Source organism: Panulirus ornatus, chromosome 51 (assembly GCF_036320965.1).
Source record: "Panulirus ornatus isolate Po-2019 chromosome 51, ASM3632096v1, whole genome shotgun sequence".
Classification (NCBI taxonomy): Eukaryota; Metazoa; Arthropoda; class Malacostraca; order Decapoda; family Palinuridae; genus Panulirus; species Panulirus ornatus.
In genome coordinates this window covers 681,145-708,518 of record NC_092274.1, presented here as the reverse complement: position 1 = coordinate 708,518, position 27,374 = coordinate 681,145, and the positions used below count along the sequence as shown (strand labels likewise).

At 36.8% G+C, this 27,374-nt stretch overlaps 1 protein-coding gene across 7 annotated transcripts in view; it reads left to right on the top strand.

Annotated features, from left to right (window-relative positions):
- Positions 1–487: 487 nt before the first annotated feature.
- The window catches only part of Naprt (nicotinate phosphoribosyltransferase), a 58,131-nt gene continuing 31,244 nt past the window's right edge, over positions 488–27,374 (top strand). For 3 of the 7 annotated variants that reach the window (XM_071691676.1, XM_071691675.1, XM_071691670.1), the window contains exons 1-9: positions 500–667; positions 16,087–16,257; positions 16,398–16,524; positions 17,277–17,360; positions 18,459–18,586; positions 19,637–19,755; positions 20,937–21,130; positions 24,844–24,984; positions 26,725–26,849. In XM_071691676.1, coding sequence (XP_071547777.1) covers positions 580–667; positions 16,087–16,257; positions 16,398–16,524; positions 17,277–17,360; positions 18,459–18,586; positions 19,637–19,755; positions 20,937–21,130; positions 24,844–24,984; positions 26,725–26,849 — 1,177 coding nt within the window. In that variant the 5' untranslated portion in view covers positions 500–579. Of the gene's footprint in view, positions 668–13,290; positions 13,316–16,086; positions 16,258–16,397; positions 16,525–17,276; positions 17,361–18,458; positions 18,587–19,636; positions 19,756–20,936; positions 21,131–24,843; positions 24,985–26,724; positions 26,850–27,374 lie in introns of those variants that run through there. The other 4 variants (XM_071691672.1, XM_071691674.1, XM_071691671.1 and 1 more) reach the window with 4 other exon arrangements.

Sequence of the window (27,374 nt, the reverse complement as noted above, 5' to 3'; positions counted from 1 at the left end):
AACTGCATCAAATCACTTTATTCAGGTTACTACTGGTTGAAGTTATCGACGGCAGACAATGTGCCACGTTAGTCTTTATATAAAGTGTGCATGAATTATAAAATGTATTTCTTCTGAGGAAGATATAATTACTTTACATACACAGCAATTTCTGGATGAAATTAACTCTTGGTATCATTGTCTAATTTCCCTATTTACTTGCTATTATTCTGAAAGTCCGCGAAAATCATCCGCTATTGCTGTTCATTCTGATAAAAAAAAAAATGCTTTTTCCCTGTGTGGTGCCTGCGCAAGACCCGCCCACCTGTATAGACGATACGAATCCAATGTTATGATCCGTGAGTGGAATTGCAGCGTCTTATACCCGATGTCTATACTACTGTATAGTTAATATATAGCATTGAGATAAAATCTGATGCTTTTATCTCTTTTTGATTCTTGTGCAGCATTGAATTCCGAGACGGATAGCGTCCCTGTAACATATAGTTCTACAGGTGATCACGCGTAAGCAGACGAAACTACAACTGCGAGAGAAGAGAGTACGGTCAGGCCGCTGTGGACGGGAGGTGAGACTAGGACATGATCATGATAGACCGAGTAGAAGCTTCACTGGACCGCATCCGAAACCATCATTCACAGAATGGGGTCATTCAACCTCTTCTTACAGGTAAGTCTGGAAGAAATGTTTATTGCTGTTTGACAGGTTCTGTACATGGCAGAAAATATATTTCTTATCGCTCATATCCGCATGTAAGTATTTATCAGAAACTGAGAAAAATTGAGGACTAAACTTCAAGGACAAAATTATTAATATATCTAACCATGACCTTTACTGGTAATATTTCATTATTGAAATTCATTATCCATGGTTGTATTATGCAATACTGTGGCTTATCGTCCAGATATTGTCGAATTATCACGTGAAGCATTTAATATTATTCTGTAACAATTATGTATTTACGTTTATCAACTATCATTTAAAGAAATTAAGAAAAGGATATTTGCAACCAAAAAGTTGGAATATTAAATAGGTCACGAACTCAAAAAGATCTCATTAGAATGGTGTCTAAGTTTGTTTAAAGGGAGGATAAAATAGATAATGTTACTAATGAGATACTAAGTGTTCTATGTACAGGTCAGTTATTTATCTATATACAATTGAGAAATTAAAATATTAGAAAAAATATACTCAGCCTGTTCATTCACTATTTTGAATAACAATTTGAAGTGTATAGCAAGCATATTTTCCAAATCATATAATCATTCATTCTCTTTATTATTTTAAATTAAAATTATCAAATATGACGGTGAAAAACTTGTCCATACATGGTGACATGTAAATTCTTGCTTATTAACATAAAGAACTTGTTTGTTTTGGACATTAATGTGCATATAAAGTGAAAAACAATTTGAAGAGGTTAATTGAAAGTACAACTGTTAAATCTGTGTTCAGTGTTTGAGTGTTTGATATAAAATCATGGATTACTTGTGTTGATATGCTGTAAAAATCTGTGTTCATTGAGTTTGTGATATAAAATCATGGATTACTTGTGTTGATATGCTGTAAAAGTGTGCATATGTAGAAAAGAAATGATAAGATTGTATTCCAATGCAGTATTCAAATTGATATACAAGTTTAGTTATGTAAATATTTTAAAGTTTCTTGCTTATGTTTTGTCATAAATGAAAATGAAATTGTACATTTGAGTTTTAGTGCTTGTGTAGATAATGAAAAGAAAACAGCATGTCACAGTTCTCAGGAACATAACTGGAACAATGTATCATCCCTGAAAGTAATAAAGGGCAAGAAGTGTCATGCGGTGAACTGAAACAGAAGGTTGATAGTAATGCAGGAGATATTTCTTGCAATGAATAACACGGGTTATTAAAGTAACAAATTGTAAGTAATGTAAATTGTAGTTGCTATCTAGTGGAATGACTTTCGATGGTGCATTAATTCATTTTTTGATAGTTATCATATAAAATGGAAAAACGTGATTAAGGTCAGGGCAAGAGTGAAGGAAATTAAGAAAGCCTAACCTGGCATAGATGGGTTTAGGAAAGGTGAGTTGGAATATCAGGCAATTCTTTGGAAGGATTTGGCCATGTTATATTTAAGGATATAAAGGAAATATTTTGTAGGTCTTAGTAGGCTAGCATTGGATACAGTTTGTTATGCTATTAGTCATCTCTACAACAGAATAACTTTTATTTTTACACTGATGTGTCTGAATCCTTAAAATACTAACTTTTATTATTACACTGGAGTGTCTGAATCCTTATAATATTTCAAAGTTCAAATTAAAGTGAAGGAAACATTTTTATTTCTTTCCACCACAGGGATTGTAGGTTAACAAAGACAGGTTATTATGTGACTTATGTTTCTGGTACATTGATCTGCTTCCTGTAACATGGATAGTACTTATCTATTTCTGACAGTAATAAAATTATGGCTTAATTGAATATGAAAATCCCTAGTCTAGTACAAATGAAACCCAAACCAGAACAACCCTAATCAGGGGTTTCTTTATTTTAGAAATGAAGTGTAAGAGATGAACGCATTATTGAAGACTTTGATCATGTGTGTGATAGCCTTTGCTGGTGCTTCTTTGAACTCTGTACTGGTAAATCTTATCCTTGTTTGTCAGACTAGTGGCTCATTATATCAGGATAACCACACTGCAAGCATTTAGCAAATGGAGGAAATTGTTAAACAAATAGTTCACAGTTTTTGTGAGAGATGAACATCTATGACTGTCAGAGTTTTCTTTCTTGATCATGTAAATACAAAACTGATGCATATATCTTTATAGGGTGCAGCTTCAGATTACAGGCTGTATGTTACGAGTCTCATCTTGCTAAAAAGCTCCTCCTTTGAGGATGAAACACTTTGGTTGAGCAAATTTCAGTGGTTTGAAAGGCTTGTTTCCATCATGTCTAAATAATCAGTGGAAAAAATTTTAAACTCTATGTTTATAAATTTGGAGCCTTTAAACTATATATTTCTCCAATAAATAAAATGCCCCCTGCATTCATTACATTTTATGATGCATATTTAAACAACTGAATGCATCAAGTATAATTCTTTGGACCCACTCGAGTCATTTGCAAATTATGGACAACTTTTGATCAGTCTCCATAAGATTTACTGTCTGCAACATCTAGGAGAGACTGTGCTTCTTGATTTTTCACTTATATATTCATATCCTACATGTACTCCCCTTCAAAAATACAAAAAATCCTAAAAAATGCAAAGTTTATATCCATGCTCTGTCTCTGACACCTGTTCCCTTTATGAACACCCTTGAGGGGATGCCATGGCAAAAGTCTCCACAACTGATGAATTCTAGTGTTGCTTCATAGCCTTGTCTCACCCTTAACAGGCCATTGGCAGAAGGCAACTCTAGTGCAGTGTTTTCAGGGGCAAACTTTACACTCGTATGCAAAAAAGCTGTTGAATATATATACTAAAAAAACTAACATTATATTAAAGGCAGTAGTAATAAGAACATGTGATGAAATCATCTACATGTATTTTGAAATTCCCCCCGTTATTCCTTTCCTGCTGTGAGCTGCATTGTTTTATGTTATTCATATGTAAGGTACACTACATGCAGAGTGGAAGCTAACTGTTAGACTGTTAAAGAATAATGACACCCATAACTGGATAAGAAGGTGGAAGATATTTTGCATTTACAGAGTTTGTAGTTTTTATCTGCAGTCATGGACATTGACAAGAATTTCATAATCAGGTAATTGCAAATTTTTATATTCATAAAGACCAGTTATGACCTGTTTAATACAAATATAAATGACTGATATCTTAAACTTATGTTGAAGGTTTTCACATTGTATTGCTTTGCTTATATAACCAAAGGATACTTCTCTGGAAATGACTATCACCCTAGCAAAGGACACAGTAAAAAAAAGGGATGAAAATATGTGTTTAGAAGTGTGTAAGTATACCTTTACCTGCTGCTCCAAAATCCCCTAGTGTGGAGCTCCCATATATAGCCATAATTACGTATCAGTTGACTGCTCTGGGTAAATGCAGCAGGCGCCGTAAATTTAAAGAGGACGTGATGGAGTGCAGTGTAAAGAAAATTGTGAACAAATGAGTAACAGCATAACTGTGACACCGTACAAGGAACCAGCAGGAAAAGACTGACATAGAAAAATAACATGAAAGACCTCGGAGAAAAATAACATGAAAGACCTCGGAGTAATCATCAAAAGGATGGAAAGTAAAGATCACAATGTAAAATTTGAAATAGCAAGGCAATTGTAAAGATGTATTAGATCTTTCTCAACAGTGGTTATAGAAAAGTGGATAATAAAAATGCTTGGTATCTTCACAGTATAAGATGCGAAAATGTAAACTGCTGTGTTGTGGTAAATAGAACCAGCGGTTATTAATAGATGTAAAAACGTACAGAAACGCTGCAATCAGAATTGGGGGAATGGAAACTACAGGGACCCTGTAAACTGTCAGTTGTATGCTGAAACAAGCTATATAGCTTAAATTGAAAATAAATATGTATGATAGATGCATAACAGCCAGTTAAAAAACAAACAGACATCATAATGTGATTAGGTATATAAGAAAACCTTTATGTAAATAGTATTAGTCCAAACAAAAACAAATGTGAGATTGGGTCCAGATGAAGACGAACCCAAAATTGACGGTCATATCATGTGCGTGGCAGAGCTGCAGGTTAGAATAGCAAAGAGCAAAACGTGATTGGTGCATATACGAACAAAACTCCGTCCCTGTACACACTACTCACACAACCACTAAATGCGGAATGGTTTGGGGAGTCGCACGAAGGAAAATAGAACTTGCTTCAGGGTTCCACTTTGTGGCGGGGATGGAATCATGTGGATACTTTCCGATGAAAGACCTGAAAAGTGTTTGCACCGGGGTTGCCTCTGGGTGTTTCTGGAATATTATGTCGTGTCTCAATTAAACCTGAAAATTGGAACTTAGGAAGTTCATATTTCTTAGTAGATATTTTCCCCCCCTCTATATATAACAGGAGGAAATTGATCTTAAGATTTTGTATTCATATTGTATTTATGTTTGGGTAATCCGAACAAGTGCATTGAAAATTATTATCTTATTAGAGACGTTTGATGCGGTTAGAGAACATTATGCAATATATGTATCATAAGCTTATAACTTGCGACGTATGTATGGCGTGTTGTTCCCTGTGTCCTTCAGGGACCTGTGTGTACTCGCGCTCTGAACCATCATTCCTCAGCAGACAAAGGACTGTCATACCGCGGTTCCTTGGGAAGAGCAAAGCTCCAGGAGGAAGTAATTATGCAGTTGCGTCAGTGAGGATCTCGCACTGAATACTAATATGTCCATCCCTAAGGAACGACGAGTAGGAGGCTCTTAGGTAGAGCAAGCTCTTCTATTTACACATCTCAGGAATTACATGACAGTCAATGTCTACACCTACTATCAATGTATTTAACTCTTTCCGTCTATCTGCCTGGCACCGTTATAACTAAAGTACGTTATAATGGATAACAGTAAGGTACTAAGAAAAGTTCTTTACATCATTGTGAGAGTATAAAACAGTTCGACCTTGTGCTTGAGCACATATCATGTCATGAGTTCAGTATGTGTTGGTTCCTAAACCTTCGAGATAGACGTGTGTGGCTTCATTGCCACCAGGTCATGGAAGGTCAGTACGTGCGTACAGGAGTTAGTGGTGACTCTGTAATTGTTTGATCTTTCTCCACCCCCTAGTCACTGACTGAGGTCATATATGAATGAGTATAAGTCGACCTCACGCATGTTCCATGGATTTTCACTATCTATGGAGCCCTTCACTCTCAAGATTATTTGATACAGAGTACAGGAAGTCTAGCATTATGGAGCATAAAAAAAGGCTTCATCATTGTATAATGTAATTGACAGGAAATCCAGCATCGTGAAGTATGACGGAGTGGCTCTCAAGGTGGTTGGTTATTTCCAAGTTACGTAAGCTGGGGGTCACATTCTAAATATATATTTCTTTCTTATTATTCGATGCCATTGTTATTTAAATTCAAATTATTGCTATTATTTTGCTTTAGTAAGATCAACATAATATGACTGTCTATGGTCGACAATAGTTTGGAATAATACGTCCTGTAGTTAAGATACTGTGATTGTTAATCATTCCTAGTAAACCACTTCATAATAGAAATTAGGAAGACTCCTGGTTTTCTTTAAGTGTGTGAAATTAGACTCGTTTCTTTAAGGAAAAATTTGGGATCTTTCCATGGGACAAAAAATACGGGTTCGCGTGTGTTGTGACTTCCTGACCCGGTCAGGACGCGGTAACCATGACAACGCCTTGGCAACACACCACCCTGGCTAACCCACAGCAGGCCTACCATACTTCAAACACAGTGTGATTGTTACTCTACTTTTAGCGTGTATCTTTCTGGAAAGAAGGACATGCTTTGTGAACGAATTAGCGGATTTAATAAATCGTGTAGCGCGATGATGAAGTTGCTAGCGAGTTGTATTGCAACCACATGACGTATGTTGTGTGAACTGTTGGCAGCTCTGCAGCAATCTTGTTTGAGCGCCCACCAACCCTTCATTTCTGGACGGACAATAAACACGGACTAGAGTCACGTGATGATGCACAATTAGTGTAGGGGCCACACTGGTGACGCGATACCAATTCGTGTGGATCAGTTTTCCCCCATGTCCTACATTCGTAAAGCTGTCGTTCGGGTTTCTTCATTCATGTTTTCCAATGTAACATTTGTATATAAGTCAGTTTTCCCTCTCGTAATATAACCATATATCTTTAATTCTCTGAGATTCACGTTTCTTATGACCACATTTATAATTACCCTTTCCTCCCAACTCCATATGAAACATATTGAATAATCGCCAGATACTTTATGTATTTTCCTTATCGTAGTTCTATGTTGTAATTTTCGTAATATACCTCAGTTGCATTGAAAAGTTATACTATTTTCCGAGGTGCATAAAGGAATTTAGTTCCCATGATTGATTTTCCATAATAATATGAAACATTTCATATTGGTGCCTAGCTCTCTTACAGCTAATCTTCACGCAGCATTTTCGCACTTTATCAACTTCAAAAAAATTGATTATCTGAGGACAAGTTTCACCCTAAGCTGTTTACAATGTTTCCTTGTGTATCAGTTATTAAAGATACTGGTTGTCCTAAGATGCGTATAGGAATTGTATTAGCGTACAAAGTTGCCCGCAGCTTTCTGAATTGTGGAGGTGTTCCTTATTCTCTTGCGAATAATTTTTATGCAAAATTTGGCAAAGTGAAGTTTACCCGTCTTCGTGAAAGTTGATGCAGTAATTATTTATTTCCATTTGATGCAGACGACTGTATCCCCTCCAAAGAATAAAAAAAAGGAAATACAGTAATATTCCTTCGTGAAGACAAACTCAGTTTTCTGCATGTTGATCTATGCGGTCATGAACGGAAATCCTTTCGAGGTCAGATCCCAAGCGAAATTTACAACAGCTCGAAAGATAAAGAAGTATATAACAAAAAAAAGTAGAAAATAGCTGTTTAGGAAGTGGGTAAACCTATTAAAAACAGAATGGTCATAAGCTCTTCAAAAGACATGAGAAGTTAAAAAGAGTTCCAAAGTTTAATTGATGTAGGGAAACATAAACACATCATCCTCGGGATCCCAATTGCCCTGATGTTAGATATGTTGCAACGTTTGTAGTGTGTTTGTTGTGTCTCAGAGTTACAGACTGGATGATAATTATGTTTGTGTAGCCGCTGTGTCTGACCCTGAACGTTGTTACCTTGCTGTTTGAACAACAATACTTGCTAAACAGTACACTGTGATTCTGGTATCGCAAACATCATCGTATATAACTCCCACTGATTGAAATGTTTTACTATTTATGCTGTTCAATTGGATAATATTCATTCATTTAATGACATTAGTACTACTATAATAATTATCATTATTGTACTAAGAGTGGTAAATGAGATTGCCGTAACAGCACCAACTCGAGCGTGTACAAATATACTCATCTCGGGCCATACCTATGCTCAGAGTCGCTTCTATATCGTGTTAGCTGTGGGTCATACTCGTTGACTTACCAGCTGTAGCCCTATTATGAGCGGAACTCATTGTGTTAATACATGCTGGTCCCTGCTCCCCCTTCCCCAGGAAGGTAGTGAGGCACCATTGATTTCCCTTTAGCTCTAGCCTCTGCGTTAGTGCATGGGTCTGGTGCAATGTTGTCTGTTAGGGCTAGGTTAGGAGTTCCACCTATTTACTTCTAAAGTCTCCTTGCTCATATGTCAATGACCATATTTTGTGTATATATATATATATATATATATATATATATATATATATATATATATATATATATATATATATATCATTCTTCTACATTTTACTAAACATATATTTTACTTATTTTGCATCTCGAACATCTCTCTTATCCTTTTCAATGGACCTACAGCTCTTTTATAACTTTATACTGTATTGAACCTTTAGTCCACTCGCTTTTGTCAGTGTGGGTTAGAAAAGCATTAGCCTTTGATAATGCATGTATGTGAATAACTACAAATCGTCACAATATTGAATTACTTTTTGTGATGTTTTGTATTGCAATCCACAACGAGGATGAGGGAGTAACGGCGAGAAGAAAATACCCAAGAAATGGCTAGAGTGGCTTTGCTGTACAACCTTGTAAACTGACCTCCTGTATGGCTTCACTGCTTATCGTATTTACATGATACAAACTTGAAATAGCAGAGCTGTTCATGGCTTTATTGCTTTAATCCTAGGATGTAGATGAGGGTGGGGGACAAATGGGCTAGTTTTGTGACGTGCTTCATTCTAAGAACGAGAATTAGAAGCTAATAAGGTTAAACTATTTTCTCAGTGCACACGAAGTGAAAATAGAGAATCGGGAGAACAGTGTGGGAGAATTGATTTTTGAGCAGTAAGTAAACAATGATTGTGGATGTTAAAAAAAAAAGTATTAAGGTTATGTTAAAATGCGGAGGTAAAAATATTATCACCCACTCGCTTTTTGAAACCATTAATGTGAAAAGGAAGTTAGCAGTTCATTAGCTGTCGATGCTACTGTTGGTAGGGGCGTAAACTTTGAGATTTTGTACCAGTTTCTTCCCTTCTCTCTCTCTCTCTCAACCCTTCCTTCTTAGTTCATATGGTTTGGCCTCATTAGTAAACCTGTCTGTACGGGACATTACACCGCGTTAATCATACAGAAATGATTGCTCGGTTAATCCTGCTGATATAGTTTGAAATAATTTTGATCAATTAATTATACTGAGATGATGTTATCTCACATTTATGAATTGATTACCGGGACGTGTTGTCAACCGTACTGACATGTTCTGTTCAATCATACTGAGAATTTTAATCACAGATAATGTAATATCTTATCAGCCGTAGGTAATGTTTTAGAAGATCTTGGTTGTGCAAGGGATCACATGCCCGTGATTCCAGTACATTATCATTATTTGAGGCAGTATTTACCTGACATGAAGGTCACGAGTGTAAACTGATGCATCACTGAAGGTGTATTGAATCGTTATGAATTTGCTGACACCAGGAAATCAAAGTTTTGTTTATTATTTATTCTCGATTGCATCCCTCTGGTTCGACCATCAGTCCCAGTCGATCTGATTGAGAAGTATCTCACACAAGAGGACATTTCCTCCCATCTCACCGGGTTTCCGTGTGAGTGAATGCTATTGCACACTGTGGTGTCTCTGCACCCATAATGGCTCCCATAAATAGTGGGTTCTGGCACATGAGGTGGCCTGCAGGATGTTGCTAGTGTGTGTGTGTGTGTGCGCACGGCTGCTACCTGCACGCCACGTTCTTACTAGTCTAGTAAACACTGCTCACTTCGCCACATGACAACAGTGTTCAGCTGGTTTTTTTTTATGGTTGTGAGTAAGGGTTACGGTTGTGGTTATGGTTGTGGTGTGAGTCAGGGTGATGGTTATGTTTTGGGCAAGGATGAGGTTATAGTGTGAGCTAATGGTATGGATGTGTGAACCTGGGTTATGGTTGTGAATTCGGTATTGGCTAAGGGTATGGTGAGCCGGGGATAGAGTTATGGTGTCAGCCAAACACTGGTGGTGGTGTGAGATAGACGGCGTGAGTTTGGGGATAAAGCCAAATTCGCTACTATAGCAATGTAAGCTTGAGAGTGTAGCAATGAATAACCCCTGATGGGAAAGTGGGTCAAAGAGTCAGATGGTCCGGTGTATCATAACGCATATTGGCGTCGTGAGCAGCAGTTGTTTTAATTAATATTATCCTGCGTCGCGCTCGAGAGGTTGGTGGGGCTCCGTCGGTCTGTTTGTCAGTAAATGTGTTAAGCCGTGGCTAGACTTAAGGGTTGGCTTTAACACAGCAGTTTTGTGGTAGATTATCATAGTTGTAGTTGGAGGTATTAGTTACTGGAGAGGTGTCAGATTACCATGGTGGTGATTGTAGTTACTGTATAAGGAGGCGCGGCTTGTGTAGTGGAAGGGCGCGTGTGGCCAGAGCGGCAGGTAGAGGGTGTGCACACTAAGGTCGATATAACAAATTGATGTGCGTGTGGGCGCAGGTAGATGCATCAGATGGGATAATGGGGACGGTCAAGGTCGGGTCACCCCCGTTCACGCGGCCCAGAAAATGTGTGGCAAGTGTCAGGGTGGATACGAACGCTTCTGATGGGAAGAAATACTCTTTTAAAATGTCTTTGTCAAATAAAAGTACGTGGATGAGGAAGGGACTGGCAAGAATCAAACGAAATATTGTTTGCGCTGTTCTTCTTTATGTGCTTTCTTACACTTCCCAAAGTAAATATTTGTAATCTTTCACAAATAACCCCATAAAGACCCTGTGGTCTGTTAGCAATTCCATTTCTCTGAACATTTCTTCGCTAGTATTGTGTATGGCGGTAGATGGCTTGGGTAAGGTGTTTGTACAAATGTTATGTATGATCTCAGTGTAGGCATTACATCCTCATGACACGATGTTCAAGACCAGTTTTCTCGATCTTTCATTTTACAACACTTTGGATGAGTAATGTTCTACCGTAAGTGTTTACCGAGTTCAGGTCTTGCAAGAAGAAAATGGAGTGGAAATTATTTAAGTTTATAAGTTGAAAACTCTCGACCCGGGATGGGTTTTTGTTAATAGAATAAAAACATAAGAAGGTTATTGAAGTCCTCACCTTAACAACAGAACTAGATATCACATCTCTACGTAGTTTCCAACGGCCGCAGAGTAATTATGCGACGCAGTGAGCTGCCGAGTGCTGCGTGGCTCGGCCAATGACGGAGGCACGCAAGCAAGCGCTTGTAAGGAGGAGAACCCGAAGTATTACCTGTGGGAGAGAGGAAGAGACACTCTATCACGGCTCGGGGAAAGTGGATAAGTATGGAATTTTACGTCTAGTTAATGGCAGTGCTGAAACCTGTAAACGGCTTATTGGTGATAACTGATACCCTAGACGCTTCACATGCCCTGGTTCAATCCATTGACAGCACGTCGACCCCGGTATACCACATCGTTCCAATTCACTCTATTCCTTGCACGCCTTTCATCCTCCTGCACGTTCAGGCCCCGATCACTCAAAATCTTTTTCACTCCATCCCTCCACCTCCAATTTGGTCTCCCACTTCTCGTTCCCTCCACCTCTGACACATATATCCTCTTTGTCAATCTTTCCTCACTCGTTATCTCCATGTGACCAAACCATTTCAAAACACCCTTTTCTGCTCTCTCAATCACACTCTTTTTATTACCACACATCTCTCATACCCTTTCATTACTTGATCAAACCACCTCACACCATATATTCCCCTCAAAACATCTCATTTCCAACACATCCACCCTCCTCCGTACAACCTTATCTATAGCCCATCATCAGGTAACAAACGGAGGATATTGATGTCGCCAAGGAGTCTGCCATTTCCCAGCTTCGGATTCTAGCGCACCCAGCCTAGAAGTCTGCCATTTCCCAGCTTCGGTCATTTCCCAGCTTCGGATTCTAGCGCAGCCCAGTCCTAGATGAACGCGTGGGCCACTAGGCCCTGCCCTTACGGACGCCCTAGCTGTCGCTATATATTATTTATATGTTTTCGTAAATATATACCGCATGAGATGAGAGGGGGGGAGGGGACCCCAAATATCACTTGGCCGATGAGTCTCGAAAGCAGCAGGTGCCCCATACGATAAGCTGTTCTCTGGTTTTATATATGAAATATATGATTACACCTGAGCTCATATCCGGCATGAAATCTGGCTTTATTGTTCCTCAATTCAATCAACTGTATCAACGATAATAAAATAGAGTCTTTGGTTATTCGGAGAACTACTATTCAATAAGTTACCTGCACACTGAGCCTCACGGCTTACCTTGCGATTTATTAACTTTGAGAAATCGAGCAACAATATCCAGGCGACATCATGCTAGGTGTAGGTTTACTTTTAGTTACATTTATCCTACTTTCATTTTGAGTTGTTTACTGGCTGGAGTGCACATTATGGTCGGAGATAGGAACAAGAGGAAATTGTAACGCCCTGTATCCTCCTTATACTTGTTCAGGGTTAATCAGTTCTGGTTTACGCTCCTCTCACACCGAATTTGGTGATTAACAGTTGGCATATCAGGAATATAATCAATGAGGATGGAAGTTGGATGTACTAGAGCGGGTGGGAGGGCTGTGCTTTGCAAGAGTTACGACGTATCAGGGTCCAGGAGACTGACTGAGTCGGAAGCACTTTCATTCAAGCACAACCGAGATCAAAGAAGATTCTTGGCACAACTGGCTGGGAGTGCGTCCCGCGTATATGGTTTACAATAGAGCTGTACTTATCTTGGGTAGCGTGATGGTAAATCTGTTTTAAAGAGGGAGGTGTAGCAGGTTAGCGTGGGGTGACGGACGACTGCGCTAGGTGGCGCGGACCCTGTAATTTTCTCCCTCGGCAAGAAATCATGTGATCTTTCTGGGTCAGTAATTTAACATTTGTACCCCAGAAACTCTTAATCTAATCTAGATTAAATCAACTCACGCATAATAGAAGTTAGGTTAAGTTACGCAATAGTTCGTGGCATTTGGTCTCAAAAGCTTCTCCACGGCCACCAGCGTTAGGGGCTTTCCGTTTCGACCTGAAATATTCGCGTTGTGGCGACATGGTGGTTCCGGCAGGAGGACCTGACGCAATAAACTTGGCTAAGGTTGCGTTACGCATCAGTGGTGGACGAGGCCAGTGGTTACGGTCTTGGCGCCATACACATGAACTTTGTACATAGGTGGGATTGGGTAGGGATTTGCTGTGATTGTATAGCATCGTGTTTTCATACTCATTCATTCATTTGCTCAGTCTTTGTTGAACATGGAGAAACTGAAGGGCCTCTCATGTCGGTGATAAGTGTATAGGGAAGATACCATTTTTCCCCCTGTAACATGCCTTCATGAGCTCTGTAGAAGAGGTCCTGGGCTTGATTGATTAGTTGAAAACCAGAGATGCTGTAGCCGAAGTGGTAAACAGTACAGCCAACTAAAGATGACCTCGTGTTATAAAGTAATAATTGTTTTGTTTTTGTATATCTTCCCATTGACTTTTTTCATTTTGTAGATTTTTCAAATAGGTATGTTGACACGCAAGGGGACTTGCTCATGCACGAAATGGTACGACAAGAATAAAATAAATATTTAAAAAAACTAATGAAGGTACAAGGAAGATGTTGAAAGAGGCAGCACGACCAGCCTCATAGTGTTGCACAAAGGTTCTCATGTTGAATGTTTTAAACTGTAAGCAAGTCAGTTGTTTATGCAGACATTTACAGGAGGAAAAATTAGATGTTGAGGTACGAACCTTAAGGAATTTCCGTAAGACATTTTTGAATTATACCGGAACAATATGAGTGCCAAAGTGCAAGGACATGATTAGTATAACACGAATATGTTCTTGGGCGCGATTTGTGAAAAAAGATTATTTCATTTATTTGTTTCATTGTTAGGAGCATTACGATGAGTACGGTCGATAATGATTCTTTTAAAACGAGTGAAAGGTAATTGAGTTTCCTGGTCGAGCTATTCCTGGTTGCATATGACCGGGAAGGTCACTGGTCATTGATGTCGAATGTTGACAAACGAAATGTATGGTCTTATCACAAAGGGAAATTTGTCGTGGCCTTTCCCCTCTGTATTTTCTCCGCTTTTAGACTTTTTTATTATCTCCTTTCTCGTAGCTCAGGTCCCCCAATTTCTACTTTATCGCTCCATCTGTGTGATAGATACCTTATCTCAGGGCTTCAGAGATTACTGTAGTAGTGTGTGGAGGCCGCGCATTTACTAGGGAACTTCAGCTGCTGAAAATTAAGATTTTTATGGCAAGAAAATTTACTTAATATTTCTTGAAGTGTAACAGATCAGTTGGGTTTTAGAGAAAATACATGGTACTTTGTTTTTAAGTCTATAAAGCCCTAAGAATTTAGCATTATAGAACGATGTTGTATATAACTGAGTTACCACAATTATTGAAGCTTAATCCTCTGCTTAATTATGAAAACATTTTCTTTTGCAAGTTCTCGCTGTCTAGTGTTCCCTGAGTTATTAACAGGCATCTTGAACACTTAACCCTCAGTGCTGTAACTCCAATATATCCCCAAGTGATGTTGGTTTAACATTAGATATTGGGATTGTTATAAGCGTTATCGGAGACATGTTTAGTGATAAACGGAATAGAGACATGTTCAGTGATAAGCGGAATATCATAGCCATATCTTAGTTCAGTGTGATTAAGTTTAAACTTAGAGATTAGGACTTTCTCTTTTGAGCTGCAGAAAACCCTTAAATTAAACCCAACTTAATAGCCTAATAGTCTTGGTAATATTAAAGTTATGTTGAATAAGTCTTGCCCCACAGACCTTAACATTGTTTACCCCAGACATTTCACATGCCCTAGTTCAGTCCATTGATGGCATATCGACCCCAGTATATTCTACATTGTTCCACTTCACTCTGTTCTGTGCATGCCTTTCACCCTCTAGCATGTTCAGGTCCCGATCGCTCAAAATCTTTTTCACTCCATCCTCCCACCTCTGCTTTGATCTCCCTTTTCTTGTTCCCTTCACTTCTGACACATATGTCCTCTTTGTCAACATTTCCTCACTCATTCTCTCCATATGTCCAGACCACTTAAACACACCCTCTTCTGCTCTCTCAGCCACACTCTTTTTATTACCACACATCTCTCTTACCCTTTCCTTTTGTCCTCAACTAAACCACCTCACACCACATATTGTCCTCAAACATTTCAATTCTAACACGTCCACCCTCCCTTGCACAACCCTATCTATAGCCCATGTCCTGCAACCACATAATATTATTAAGACTACTTTTCCTTCAAACATACCCATTTTTGTTCTCCAGGATAACGTTCTCTCTTTCCAAACATTCTTCATTGCTCCCAGAACCCTCCCTCTCCCCCACCCTATGACTCTTCTGTTTCCATGGTTCCTTTCGCTGCCAAGTCCACTCCTAGATATCCAAAACACTTCACCAGATGTAATTTATGTTGCTCAGATCTTCTGTCTCAAGAGAAAAAGGACTCAACATGATCAGGTGCCTACATTACAATATTACCATTTGTAACAGGTGATACTCCTGTAGGTATTGATTAATGATTTTCCAGACACATTATCTTCAGATGTATAACAAACATTAATTCATTTCTAAACTCTGACAGAATTTCAGATGTATAACAAACATTAATTCATTTCTAAACTCTGACAGAATTATAGATCATATCTATTCTTAATCTATACTTTGACTATGTTGCATTCTTGAATATAATGTTCAAAGGTATCCTTTTCCTCTGCAAAATACATCTTATATTTTGTATCCTCTTCCTCAAAACTTACTCTTTGTTTTCATCCAGTCTTGTATTCTAGTCTTAATCTTTCCACAATAATATCTTTATGCTTATATTTGCCATATACATAAAATCCAGAACCTCTACATATTTTATTCCCTATTCCCTATTGCTGTATTATCTGAGTGATTTGCAAAATTTCAGATTTGTACCAGATAAACATGGCATATGCTTATTGGAAATCTGGGAAAATCGAAGACTATGCAGTATTTGATCTCTTCTTTCGCAAGAACCCTTTCCATGGGGAGTTCACTATCTTTGCTGGACTTGAAGAATGTCTCAAGTTTATGGAAAACTTTAGATACTCTGAATCAGGTTTGAACACCATGGATCATTTACAGTGTTATGAAATTTGGAAATATTATGAATTTAAGTGTAGTTGAGATTTGTAGTTTATATATACAGTAAAGTACAGGTAAAAGATTCAGATCAACTAATGCAGAATTTTTTCACAGATATCCAGTACCTAAGAGAGACAATGCCTGACACTGTTGAACCTGAGTTTTTCGACTTTCTGGCCGATGTCACTACAAAGGATGTAAAAGTATATGCTATTGATGAGGGCAAAGTTGTCTTTCCCAGGTACTTATCATTTTTTTGACAAATACACTGATAAACCTTTGTCCCAATAATAGAAAGGAGATGGAGAATGTAAATGTTTGAGGGTTGCTAGAAAACAGAATAAAAGTGAAGGTCACTTTAATCTTAAACCATTAAGGATTTCCAGTGATTTGTTATTAGATTTTAGCTAGAAGTCTAGTTGTGCATATTCTCAAACCAAAAACATTTATGTATGTATTTCATGATATTTGTGTATTGTTTGTATTTCTTTCAAATTGCTTATGTTCTAATAAGATTTTGGTGATGATATCATTAGCTTGTCAACTGTAATGAATGTGACTCCTAGTGTTCTGAGAATGTGATTCAAATCAATGTGAAATTTTAAAAAATTTATGAAATAGCTTGTGAAACTATTTTACAAGATGGTCATAAGTTCTTAGGCCAATTTAGCACCATTGTTTGACCTGTATATTCTGCCATGGGGTGTAGTAGTTTACAACTATTTATATTTGACTTTGCTCTTAAAGATGATGCACCTCGTCACAGTAATGAATAGAGTCTGCTTATTTTAGTATGCTGTATTATTTCAAGCAGATATTACTCAGTAATATCAAATCTCAGTTAAAAATATGTGCATACCTCTGGCTTCACTCTTCAATCACAGTGCAAATATTGCTGTAATCAATGTATGTAAGTTGGAAACAGATTTTTAGGCTTAAAGCTTGGAGTTGCAATGTGTTATATCACTTTTTTGTCTCATTTTTCTTAATTAGAGTTCCCTTGCTGGTACTGGAGGGACCTCTGATAGTTATTCAGCTCCTGGAAACAACACTTCTCACTCTTGTTAACTATGCAAGGTGAGCTCAACATTTATGATGAAAATGTATCTTGTATATTATAATATTATCCCTTGTCAGTGTTCTGCTGTTTGAGATTAGAAGTGTAAGTTGGTTGATCATTGAAATCTCTCCTTATGGCTAGGAAAGTTCTGCATCATCCCAGAATAGATGATTATGGAATATATGTAGCTGCAGAAGACATTGTAGTGAATCAGGTAAGATATACAATAAGTGCTGTGTGCTAAAATCTTTTTAAGCAGACTCTTGTAGTTGATACTCAGAGATAGTAGATACTGTCCTTACCCCTCTGTATTTTCTGGTTAGGGAGTGAGGTAGCAGCTTGAAATGCTGCCCCAAGATCAGTTGGGGTTTTTTCATTGTTTGATCACTGATTGTTTTACATATTCAGTTCATGGGTTTTCCATTATCACTCTACTGTCTAGTGGGTGCCTGTCCCATGTAGTCAAGGTTCACAATTCTCCCTCCTGATACAGTATCACAGCACAAAGTAAAGTCAAGCAGATCTATTATGCACGTGCAAGAGATTGGTACCTGTAAAATGTTGTACACATTCTGTATCTCATTTAAGATATATCTTTGCTCCTATAACTACAGACCTCACAGTAATACTAAAATTATTTGTATGCAGCAATATGTAACAAATTTGACCACAGACCTAAAAGTAATACTAAAATTATCTGTATGCATCAATATGTAACAAATTTCACATAACACAAACAAACAGAGTAAAGATGGAAATTATGGAGGAAGGACATAGTGAGCAATCAAGTGAAAAATGGATGAGACTGTAAATTTATGTTTCATTTTGCATACTCTTTACTTGGACTGCACTGTGGATGAAATCAAAAGAGTTATGTATTATTATTTGAGATAGAGAGGAAGCCTAAATGTACCCTAGATAATGAGGATATTAAGATATGAAAAATATGACGGTGTCCATTGTAGAAAGGGCCATAGGTATAGATTTTGATTTTTAGGGAATGTTTGACTTTCCATGGTAGTGCTTTCAAAGTAGATCAGAGTAATTTTATCTACTATGAACCACAACTTGTACCTGTTTTGCTTTTGTTCCTACTTATTTTGCTTTTGTTCCAGCCTTATAGCTACAAATGCTGCCCGTTATAGAATGGCTGCAGGGCGAAAGATCAGGTTGCTGGAGTTTGGCTTGCGAAGAGCTCAGGGGCCTGATGGTGGTCTAACAGCATCAAAATATGCTTATATTGGTCAGTTATTATTGTAGTACTTTTCAGATTTTGTTGCAATTTCACATTATATGAAAGCAGTTGTATTATAGGTTTTATCACTGTATATGAATATTATTTAATAGAACAGTTTTAGTTTATGTAGTTCAGTGTAGGACATATATTTATAGAAAAAGAACAGAGTCAATTAAGTGTTGATTATGTATTCACTGTGAATGAAATACAGTTATGTGCACTTTTACTCATAATTGGAATTTTAAAAAATTCAGGTAACACATTCTTATATTACATCTTTTCAGTAGTCATTTTACCCAGTATTTCTTAGGACCATCAATATTACTCATCAGTAATAGTGTATGTTTATAGGTACTGAGGCATAATTTCCATTCACTTAATATATAAATTTAACATTAAGGCTTGGTGAGACTTTATACAATATAAATGACCAACTAAGATTTACAAATGGAGCCCAATTGAAATTCCCTTCTTGCATCCTAACTTGTGACTTGAAATTCAGTTTCCTAATGTTGTGTGTCTTTTCCTGATACGTAATTACCTCACCCACTTTAATGTTATAGTACCAGGAACAAATGAACAGCAACCTCATATGCACAAATCCACTTTAGCTGTCAAGTATGATGTACTGAAACCAAAGCCCCTCTACACAGCTACTACACAGAGAGATTGACAAAGAGGATATGTGTGTCAGAGGTGAAGGGAACAAGGAGAAGCAGGAGACCAAATTGGAGGTGGAAGGATGGAGTGGAAAAGATTTTGAGTGATTGGGGCCTAAACATACACAGGAGGGGGAGAGGCCTGCAAGGAATAGAGTTAATGGGAACGAATTGGTATACTGGGGTTCATGTACTGTCAGTGGACTGAGCCAGGGCATGTGAAACATCGGGGTAAACCATGGAAAGGTCCGTGGGGCCTGGATGTGGATAGGGAACTGTGGTTTCAGTGCATTACACATGACAGCTAAAGACTGAGTGTGAATGAATGTGGCCTTTTTTGTCTGCTTTTGTTCGTGAAGATGGAGTGAGACATAACCATTATCTTCCTGTTTTTCAGGTGGTTTTGATGGGACAAGTAATGTTTTAGCTGGCAAACTATACAACATTCCTGTGAAAGGCACACATGCACATTCATATGTCTCATCATATTCCTGTTTGGATGATCTGCATACTGAGGTACAGTCTGAGTACACTTGTGTACACTACTGCCACTAATATTCAGAAGATAGGGATGGAGAAAACTCGCAATTCTCAGTTTTGTGCTTTCAGTTCAGTGGTTTTCAGTGTCAAAGTTAGTGATCATTGGCCCTAATAATACACAAATATTGCTCTGAAAGAATCCTGTACCACTGTAAAAAGTCAGAAAATTCTTAGACATATACATTATGTACATAGAGTCAAGAAAGAATTGTAATTACTTATGTATTAGAAATGGAGAAAATGGATAGCAGAGATGGAATTGCCATCCATCTTCCTTTGATTCAAGACATTCAATTTGTAATTGGTTATTGATAAAGTAAATTGTGTATTATGTATGTTACAAGTATTTTTTCTAAACTTCTTTTTAATGGGTTCATACCTAAAGCATGAACTAATATTTATTTAGGTACACACACCAAAAAAAAGAAAAATAGATGGTAGAGATGGAATTCATATGATGCCATCTGTCATATGAATGCAAGTGATCAATTCAAAACATTCAACTTGTAATTGATGAAAGATACAATGGATCATATTTTCCATATATTTTTTCTACAGTTTTCCCAATCAGATTCTTACCTAATGCATGATCTGATAATTATTTTCATACTCAGAATGAGAATGGAGAAAATGGGTGGCTGATGGAACACTTAGTGAGTTCTTTTTCATAGAACCAAACTTGTAGGACATGCAATTAGGTCTCTCTGATGGTGAATGAGACACATAGTTGTAACCAACAGATCTGAGTGCACCTTCCTGGGTGCCCTTAGAAATTTGAGTTTTCCGTATAATTCTGAGAATCATGGAAGTAACTGAGAAAGTCATGATTTAGGAAGATAAAATCATTAATTTGCATATAATGACGACATTAGCGTGTCGTATCTTTTTAATTCATACCCTTATGCTAGTTGTTCTCTTATAATCATTTGAACTCCTTCATTAAGACTCCATTCTTGCTTCTATGATTTCTCAGTCAGGCTTTTCACCATTATATCCACTCCTATTCATTCCATTAATGCCCATTTTCTCTATAAGTCATCTTTAGTAATTTCTGCCATAATTCATCTACCACTCCTTTCACATTCTTCAGAATTTACTAATATCTTCTTTCCCACCTATGAATTTATTGACTTTATAGATAGAAACATCATTTTCAGACCCTAAAGCACAAAGAGACCGGAGCAGTAATGAACCTTAAGGAAGTGTCACTCGCATGGAGAAGTTTACTGGCAGACAAGTTGAAAATCCTCCAATCTGAGGCTTCAGATGGAGAGTTGGCAGCCTTCATATCATTTGCTATTGCATTCCCCTCTGGATTTATTGCACTCATTGACACATATGATGTCCTAAAGTAAGTTCTGTTTTCTTCGTTGAACAAATAAGTGCCACCAAATGTGTGTCACAATCATGTCCACAGATTCGATTAGAGAGTTATGTTTCAAAACAGAATTTTCAACCTTTTAAAGGATTTTGCTAATAACTGTGTGGCTAGGGGCTTAGCTCTCCTTCAAGAACTTATTACACAGCAGTCAGCTGGTTGTGCCATCCTTTCTCTGTGATATCCGGGTTTTGCTCCTTTCTTGATAATATGTCCACAGCTTGGTGTACACTTAATTATAAAAATACACATCTTCCGAACAGTTGCTGTGTTTATACAGAAATGATCCAGCCTTGGAAGGAGTACTGTTTTCACATTTTTGGTGGTTTGAGCTCTACATTCTTACTTAACAGAGTCAAGTTGAAAGCAGTCTGACTCATAAACTCATCCAGGTTAACCTCAAAACTTGACCCACTTGCCCAAGGCTGCAATGCTGGTTCCCTTTACTTCTTCTATAGGTATTACTTTGGATTTTGCTACCAAGAACTGGCTGCTTGTGTGTCCTCACCACTAACTAGACCACGTAATACTCATCAAACTGCTGTGTCACATGATCACTGCATGGCTATTAGCAACTCAAGGGTGAGCCATTTTGATAATTGCTTCTTTCCCTATGCCTCCTGGTTTGGAACTCTCCACCCTGTCACGTCTTCCCCAATAACTATGACCTGGCACAGGTTTTCAGTTCCTCCAAAATTTGTAAATACTTTCTCATCTCTTCTTTTTCCCTTTCATTAACCTTAAGGTATTGTGATGAAGGCCTGGTCTTGATGTGGACAGAACCCTATTTTTATGCATAATTTGAATAAACTTATATTCATAAAGAATGCAAAGACCCATAGAGAAGATATTATTTCTTTATTCAAATGAATTAAGAAACATTCTTGCTGATTTGTAGTAGGAGGTCCAGAGCAGAGTGAGGGATAAAGTTTTTTCCTCATCCTCACCCGTGAAAGATCTCTTATTGGCTACTTTGCCTCTGTTCTTTGATTGATTTTTGAATCATGTAGTTTATCTTTATTGACCTATTGTCTATTAAGAAATATTAATCAGTCTTTAGGAAAATTTTAGAATATCCTGTTATCAAATGAAGGAGTTTGAATTTTGGAGGGGTTGTAGTATGCAACCTTTTAATCTTTTCTACATTATAATGTAATTTTATTTTCACATTTTAAGGGTTTTGTATGAGAAGTGCCTATATTTATGGTCATTCCATTAAACCCAATCCAATTGGATGGTGAATTGAAGGTTATTTTGAGCTATTGAGGAAAGCAGATAGTGATGATCTTACTTAAAACAATTTATTTTTGCTGGCTTTAGGGAGTATATAACTTGTATCCTACTTATAGGGAATGAATTATTTTTTCAAGTCAAAAATTACTTATCCTGTAATGAATAATGTTCTTACTGTGTATTCTCATAATATCCTGTAATGAATAATGTTCTTACTGTGTATTCTCATAACTTATTCTCCAGACTCTAAATATTCCAGTGACCTCACAAAAAGTTGTTTTGATATACTTCCTGATTCCTAAAGAAATTTTTCAAGATATGCCATTACCTATGCTTCATAATTAGTTATACTGTTACCTTGTAACACTCTCGCATTTAAGTTGGAAATATTCTGATCATGTTTCTGAATAAATAAATAAGTCCAGTTACAAAGGCTAGGATGGGCAATTTATTGTCCAGGAATTTAAAAAGCTGGTTACTTGTAATGTGTTTGAGGCAAATCATTGTGAGCATTAACTTAAAACCAGATGGGGTCCACATACTCCTATCTTTCTATAAAAGAAGCGTACTTTCTCCTCATGTTTTGTAAGACTTACTTATTGCTTGGAGCTTCATATATGCCTAGTTATATTATTTTTGATTATGAAGTTAAGATTTAGCATAGAGTCACATTGTGGCACTTATTCTCATGTTTTAATCAATCTTTTATGGGGAATGATTTCTCATGTGATAGAATACTTGAGTTTTTATCACCTTTTGAGTGAAATTATCCTTAAGATGCAGAGACTGATATTTGCTTGCATGTGTTCACCTACTGGAGCAAGACCATTTTGATAAAAGGACTGGATTGTTTCTCAACTCTGACAAGATTTGTGATATTATGTCATACTGAATTTATTTTCCACCTTGCTTATTAGATGATGTCAGGACAACAACTGATAGAAAGCCTTTGTTGGCAGCAAAGGTGAGAGTTTAGCACGTAAGCAGTTGACTGCTGTTAGTTAGATCATTGATTATTGCTTGAGCATAATAGCCAGGCTTGTAATTGAATTATCTTTATAAGTTATTTGTGTCTCACAATGGCTCCTAAACATGATTGCAACACACTTTTGGTAACATGCCTCTCATGAAAAATATTTAATGCTTTTATCTTTCTTTTTTTTAGGGTATTAATTTCGTAGATGCTGCTCATGCTGCATATGTTTGTATTTTCTTAACACTATAGTTATTTTTTAAGAGGAAATGTTACTGAAAGCATAGTGTGTGATTCAGATGTAAAATTACTTATCATTCCAATGAAAATTTCATATTCATGTGGTAACTTAGAATCATTTATTTGGAAAACGTAGATGTTTGGTGCAAGCACAGTCAGGGAGCATGTGCAAGAAATGGATGTGAAGGAATGACTAGAGTAGGAAAGCCAGATGTACTTGGAGAGTTTCTGCTTGAACCATACTGTAAAGAGCAGAAAGAGAAATGGATATATGTGATTACATGCCTGTGCAATATAGTGTGGTAGTTTTGTACTCAAGAGGACATATCTTAAACTTTCTTTTACATCATATAATCTGTAAGAATTTTAAAGCCATCTGCATTCGTAGTTTTCTTTCAGTTTTTTCCACATATCCAGAACAGTGTTGTATAGAAAAAAATTCACATCTTAGGTAAATTTATGTTTTCTTATTTTCCTTACATGTTCTCCCATCAACCAGTTGTTTCTGATTTAGAAAACCTGTTCAGTAGTTGCTTCATTCCATTCATTCAGAAAATTGTATGTTCTTATGTTTTTGCTCATCTTCCTTGATTTTTTAAACACGTGTATTTCCAAGGCAGCTAGCCTCTCTGTGAAGCCAAGTTCTTTACTTTTCATACTCTTTGTTGCCTGCCTCTGGATCTCAAAAAAATCAGTTTGTGCCCTTAAGTGAGGTGATCAAAGTGGTGTTGCATGCTCTAGTTTGTCATATATATGCTGTAAATACTTTTCTGAAAATTTTCATCTCTCTATGATTAACACTAATTTTAATATAAACTAGTAAATAATTTACCTCCTTAATAATCCTCCTGCTCTGATGATCTGGGAGTAGACTGTGTTATGTGTCAACCCAAAAGCCCTTTTACATGTTGGTTCCCATAATTTGTCTTCTACAAGATAATTGTCATTATTAGATATCCTTTCATTTCTGTCCCATTGTTATACTGTTAAATTTGATTGGGATAAACTTTATCATTCATATATTTGACAACAGCTGGAGTCTGTCTGTGGTCAAATACATTAATGAAGTGCCTCTGCCAAACTTAACGTAAAGTGAGAAAAATAGAACAAAGTGGAAAGAGGTCTAATTACAACTACCATCTTGCAAAAGAAAATTGTGTGCATGTGTAGTGCACAGAAAGTGCATTTTTTATGGTGTTTAGTCGTGATACAGTTAATTTAAAATATTTATACCCTACAGGAGTGGACTTCTGAATTTCTGCGCTGTAGCTTTAGGACTCCATGATTTAGGTTACAGAGCTCTTGGTGTACGAATTGACTCAGGAGATCTTGCATACCTCAGCTGTGTGGCAAGATCAACATTTGCTACAATTACAAAAGGGTAAGTCATTTTTTTGTATGATACACTGATAACTGCTTTGTCTTCTCCATAGGTGAGAGAGAGAGAGAGAGAGAGAGAGAGGGGGGGGTGGGAGGGGATTGAAAACTTATGTAATTTCTCCAGATTTAGTGAAATTTTATGGAAATATACTTGAATTATTATAGAATTATAATTGATTCCTTTAAGAAGGAATAGAATGTAGATTTCTTAAATTTGTAAAAAAAAATATTTTTGTATCAAAAGGATCATCTTTTGAATGGAATTTTTGATGATTGTATAGGTTCTTATTCAAAGGAAGACATAATCAGATCAATTTTTAGATTCTTATTTAAAGAAAGATGTAGTTAGTTGTACACAGGGTAACTGGAGAAATTTGGGAAAGGATATGACATTGAAATGGGTTATTAAAAGCTATATTTAAGTAATAACAGCAGCATATAGAATGCAAATATAGTGGGATGCATGACTGAAAATGGTAAAGTATAAGAGATTAATAAACAATATTGGAATTATGTTATTTATTAAAGAGATAGAAAAGTTTGTAATGCCATATAATCCACATAGTATGGTTGATAATGGTAATGGAGACATATTTTTGGAAGGCGTATGTTGGTGCAAAACTTGGAATGAGGTGTATTGAATTGTGTAATACATCTAGTTTTTTCTAAAGATATGATTAGTTTACAAAATAGCTTTTGGCCCTTTTCCATTTTGCAACTGCGGGAGGGATTAAAGAAATGTGTTGGAGATCAGAGTGGAAAAAATATGTGAGTATGGGTAATGTCATAATATCTTGGTCTAGATCTTAGTGAGAGAGATGTGCAAGGAGAGAAATATCTTATTTTCATGTATTATACTCTGGAGTGAGACTGTCCTCTATATGAGAAAGGTGGAAAAGGTATATAACACAGGATTTTCTTTTCAGTGGAATAAAAAAAATCGTAAGGGTATAGGGGGTGCATAAACTAGTTGATTTGTCCATGTAAATGGTAGAGTACAGACAGAATACAATGTTAGAGTGCAGACAGAATACAAAGATAAGGTGCAACAAAATACAATAATAGGTACAGACAGAATACATTGATAGGGTGCAGACAGCATACATCTGTTTATTTTATGTATCTTTGTTGCCTATTCCCTCCTGGAACTCCCTCAAAGGGGTGGCCACAGCAATAGTCTCCATGACCAGTGAACTTGACCTTCATTACTGTGCTCCACATGCAAGAGGTTACATCATGAGTGAAGTCACCTTTAGTGAGGCTGTTTCATTGGGAGTATAGTCTCATTAGAGAATTTCTCACCTCAAAGAGTCTCCATTTTCCTGCTATTCTGAGTAGTACAGCCTTGGATTGCAGCAGCCTTTAGAAAAGTCCTTGATAACACCAAGAGTCTTTCCTAGAAATTTGTCCTGGGGTAATTATGAATTAATAGATGAATACTGTAAATGATTTTCCTCTCAATATGTTGTCTTTATTAATGTAATTCCCACAAATGTTTGTGGGAATTAGTTTTGCAGAACTTGGGTACCTAAATATAATTCTATCTGTTGGTAAAGGGCAGAGGTATTTAATTCTCTGGGGTGGACATTTAAGCCATAAAACTCCCTAAAGATGGTTTTGGCAAAAAATAATCAAGTTGATTGCCGTAAATCCTCTATATGGTCAGAACTTTTACCATGTTGTCTGTAAATTAGTTTTCTTGTTCCATGCTTATAACTTGCAGCTGCTGCTCTATTTTCAGATTTGATCTTGAATGGTTTGAACACTTACAAATAGTGGCAAGTAATGATATAAATGAAGAAACTATCATCAGCCTTAACGAGCAAGGACACAAGATTGACTGCTTTGGTATTGGTACACACTTGGGTATGTATTAATCATAGTTTTGTTGTAATTACAGTACTTATTTAAGGGCAAGTAGCAGGAAAATTATCTCATGGAGAGAGTGTGTTGGAAAATATTGCATTAATCTTTAAAAGGAAAATTTCGTCCCCAAATTGATTCCAGTTACTTAAATTTTTTCTTTCATTGTAGAATGTGTGCAGTACCTGATAGTGAATGGCTAACTTTTAGGAGAGGACCATTTCTAGCCACTCATTTTTATTTATGATAATGATAATAATAATAATAATAATAATAATAATAATAATAATAATAATAATAATAATGATAATAATAAGAATAATAATGATAAAGATATAATAATGAAATGATTATAATAATAATAATTATTCATTTGTTATATTTATCACACTTGATTGCTGTTCCTGCACCAGTGACGTAGTGCCAGAAAACAGTTGGAGAAAGAACCCATCCACTCACATACACATATTTACCTGTTTCATTATTTAGTGTACTTGATCGGGTGGGTTGGGCCATTCTTTCGTATGT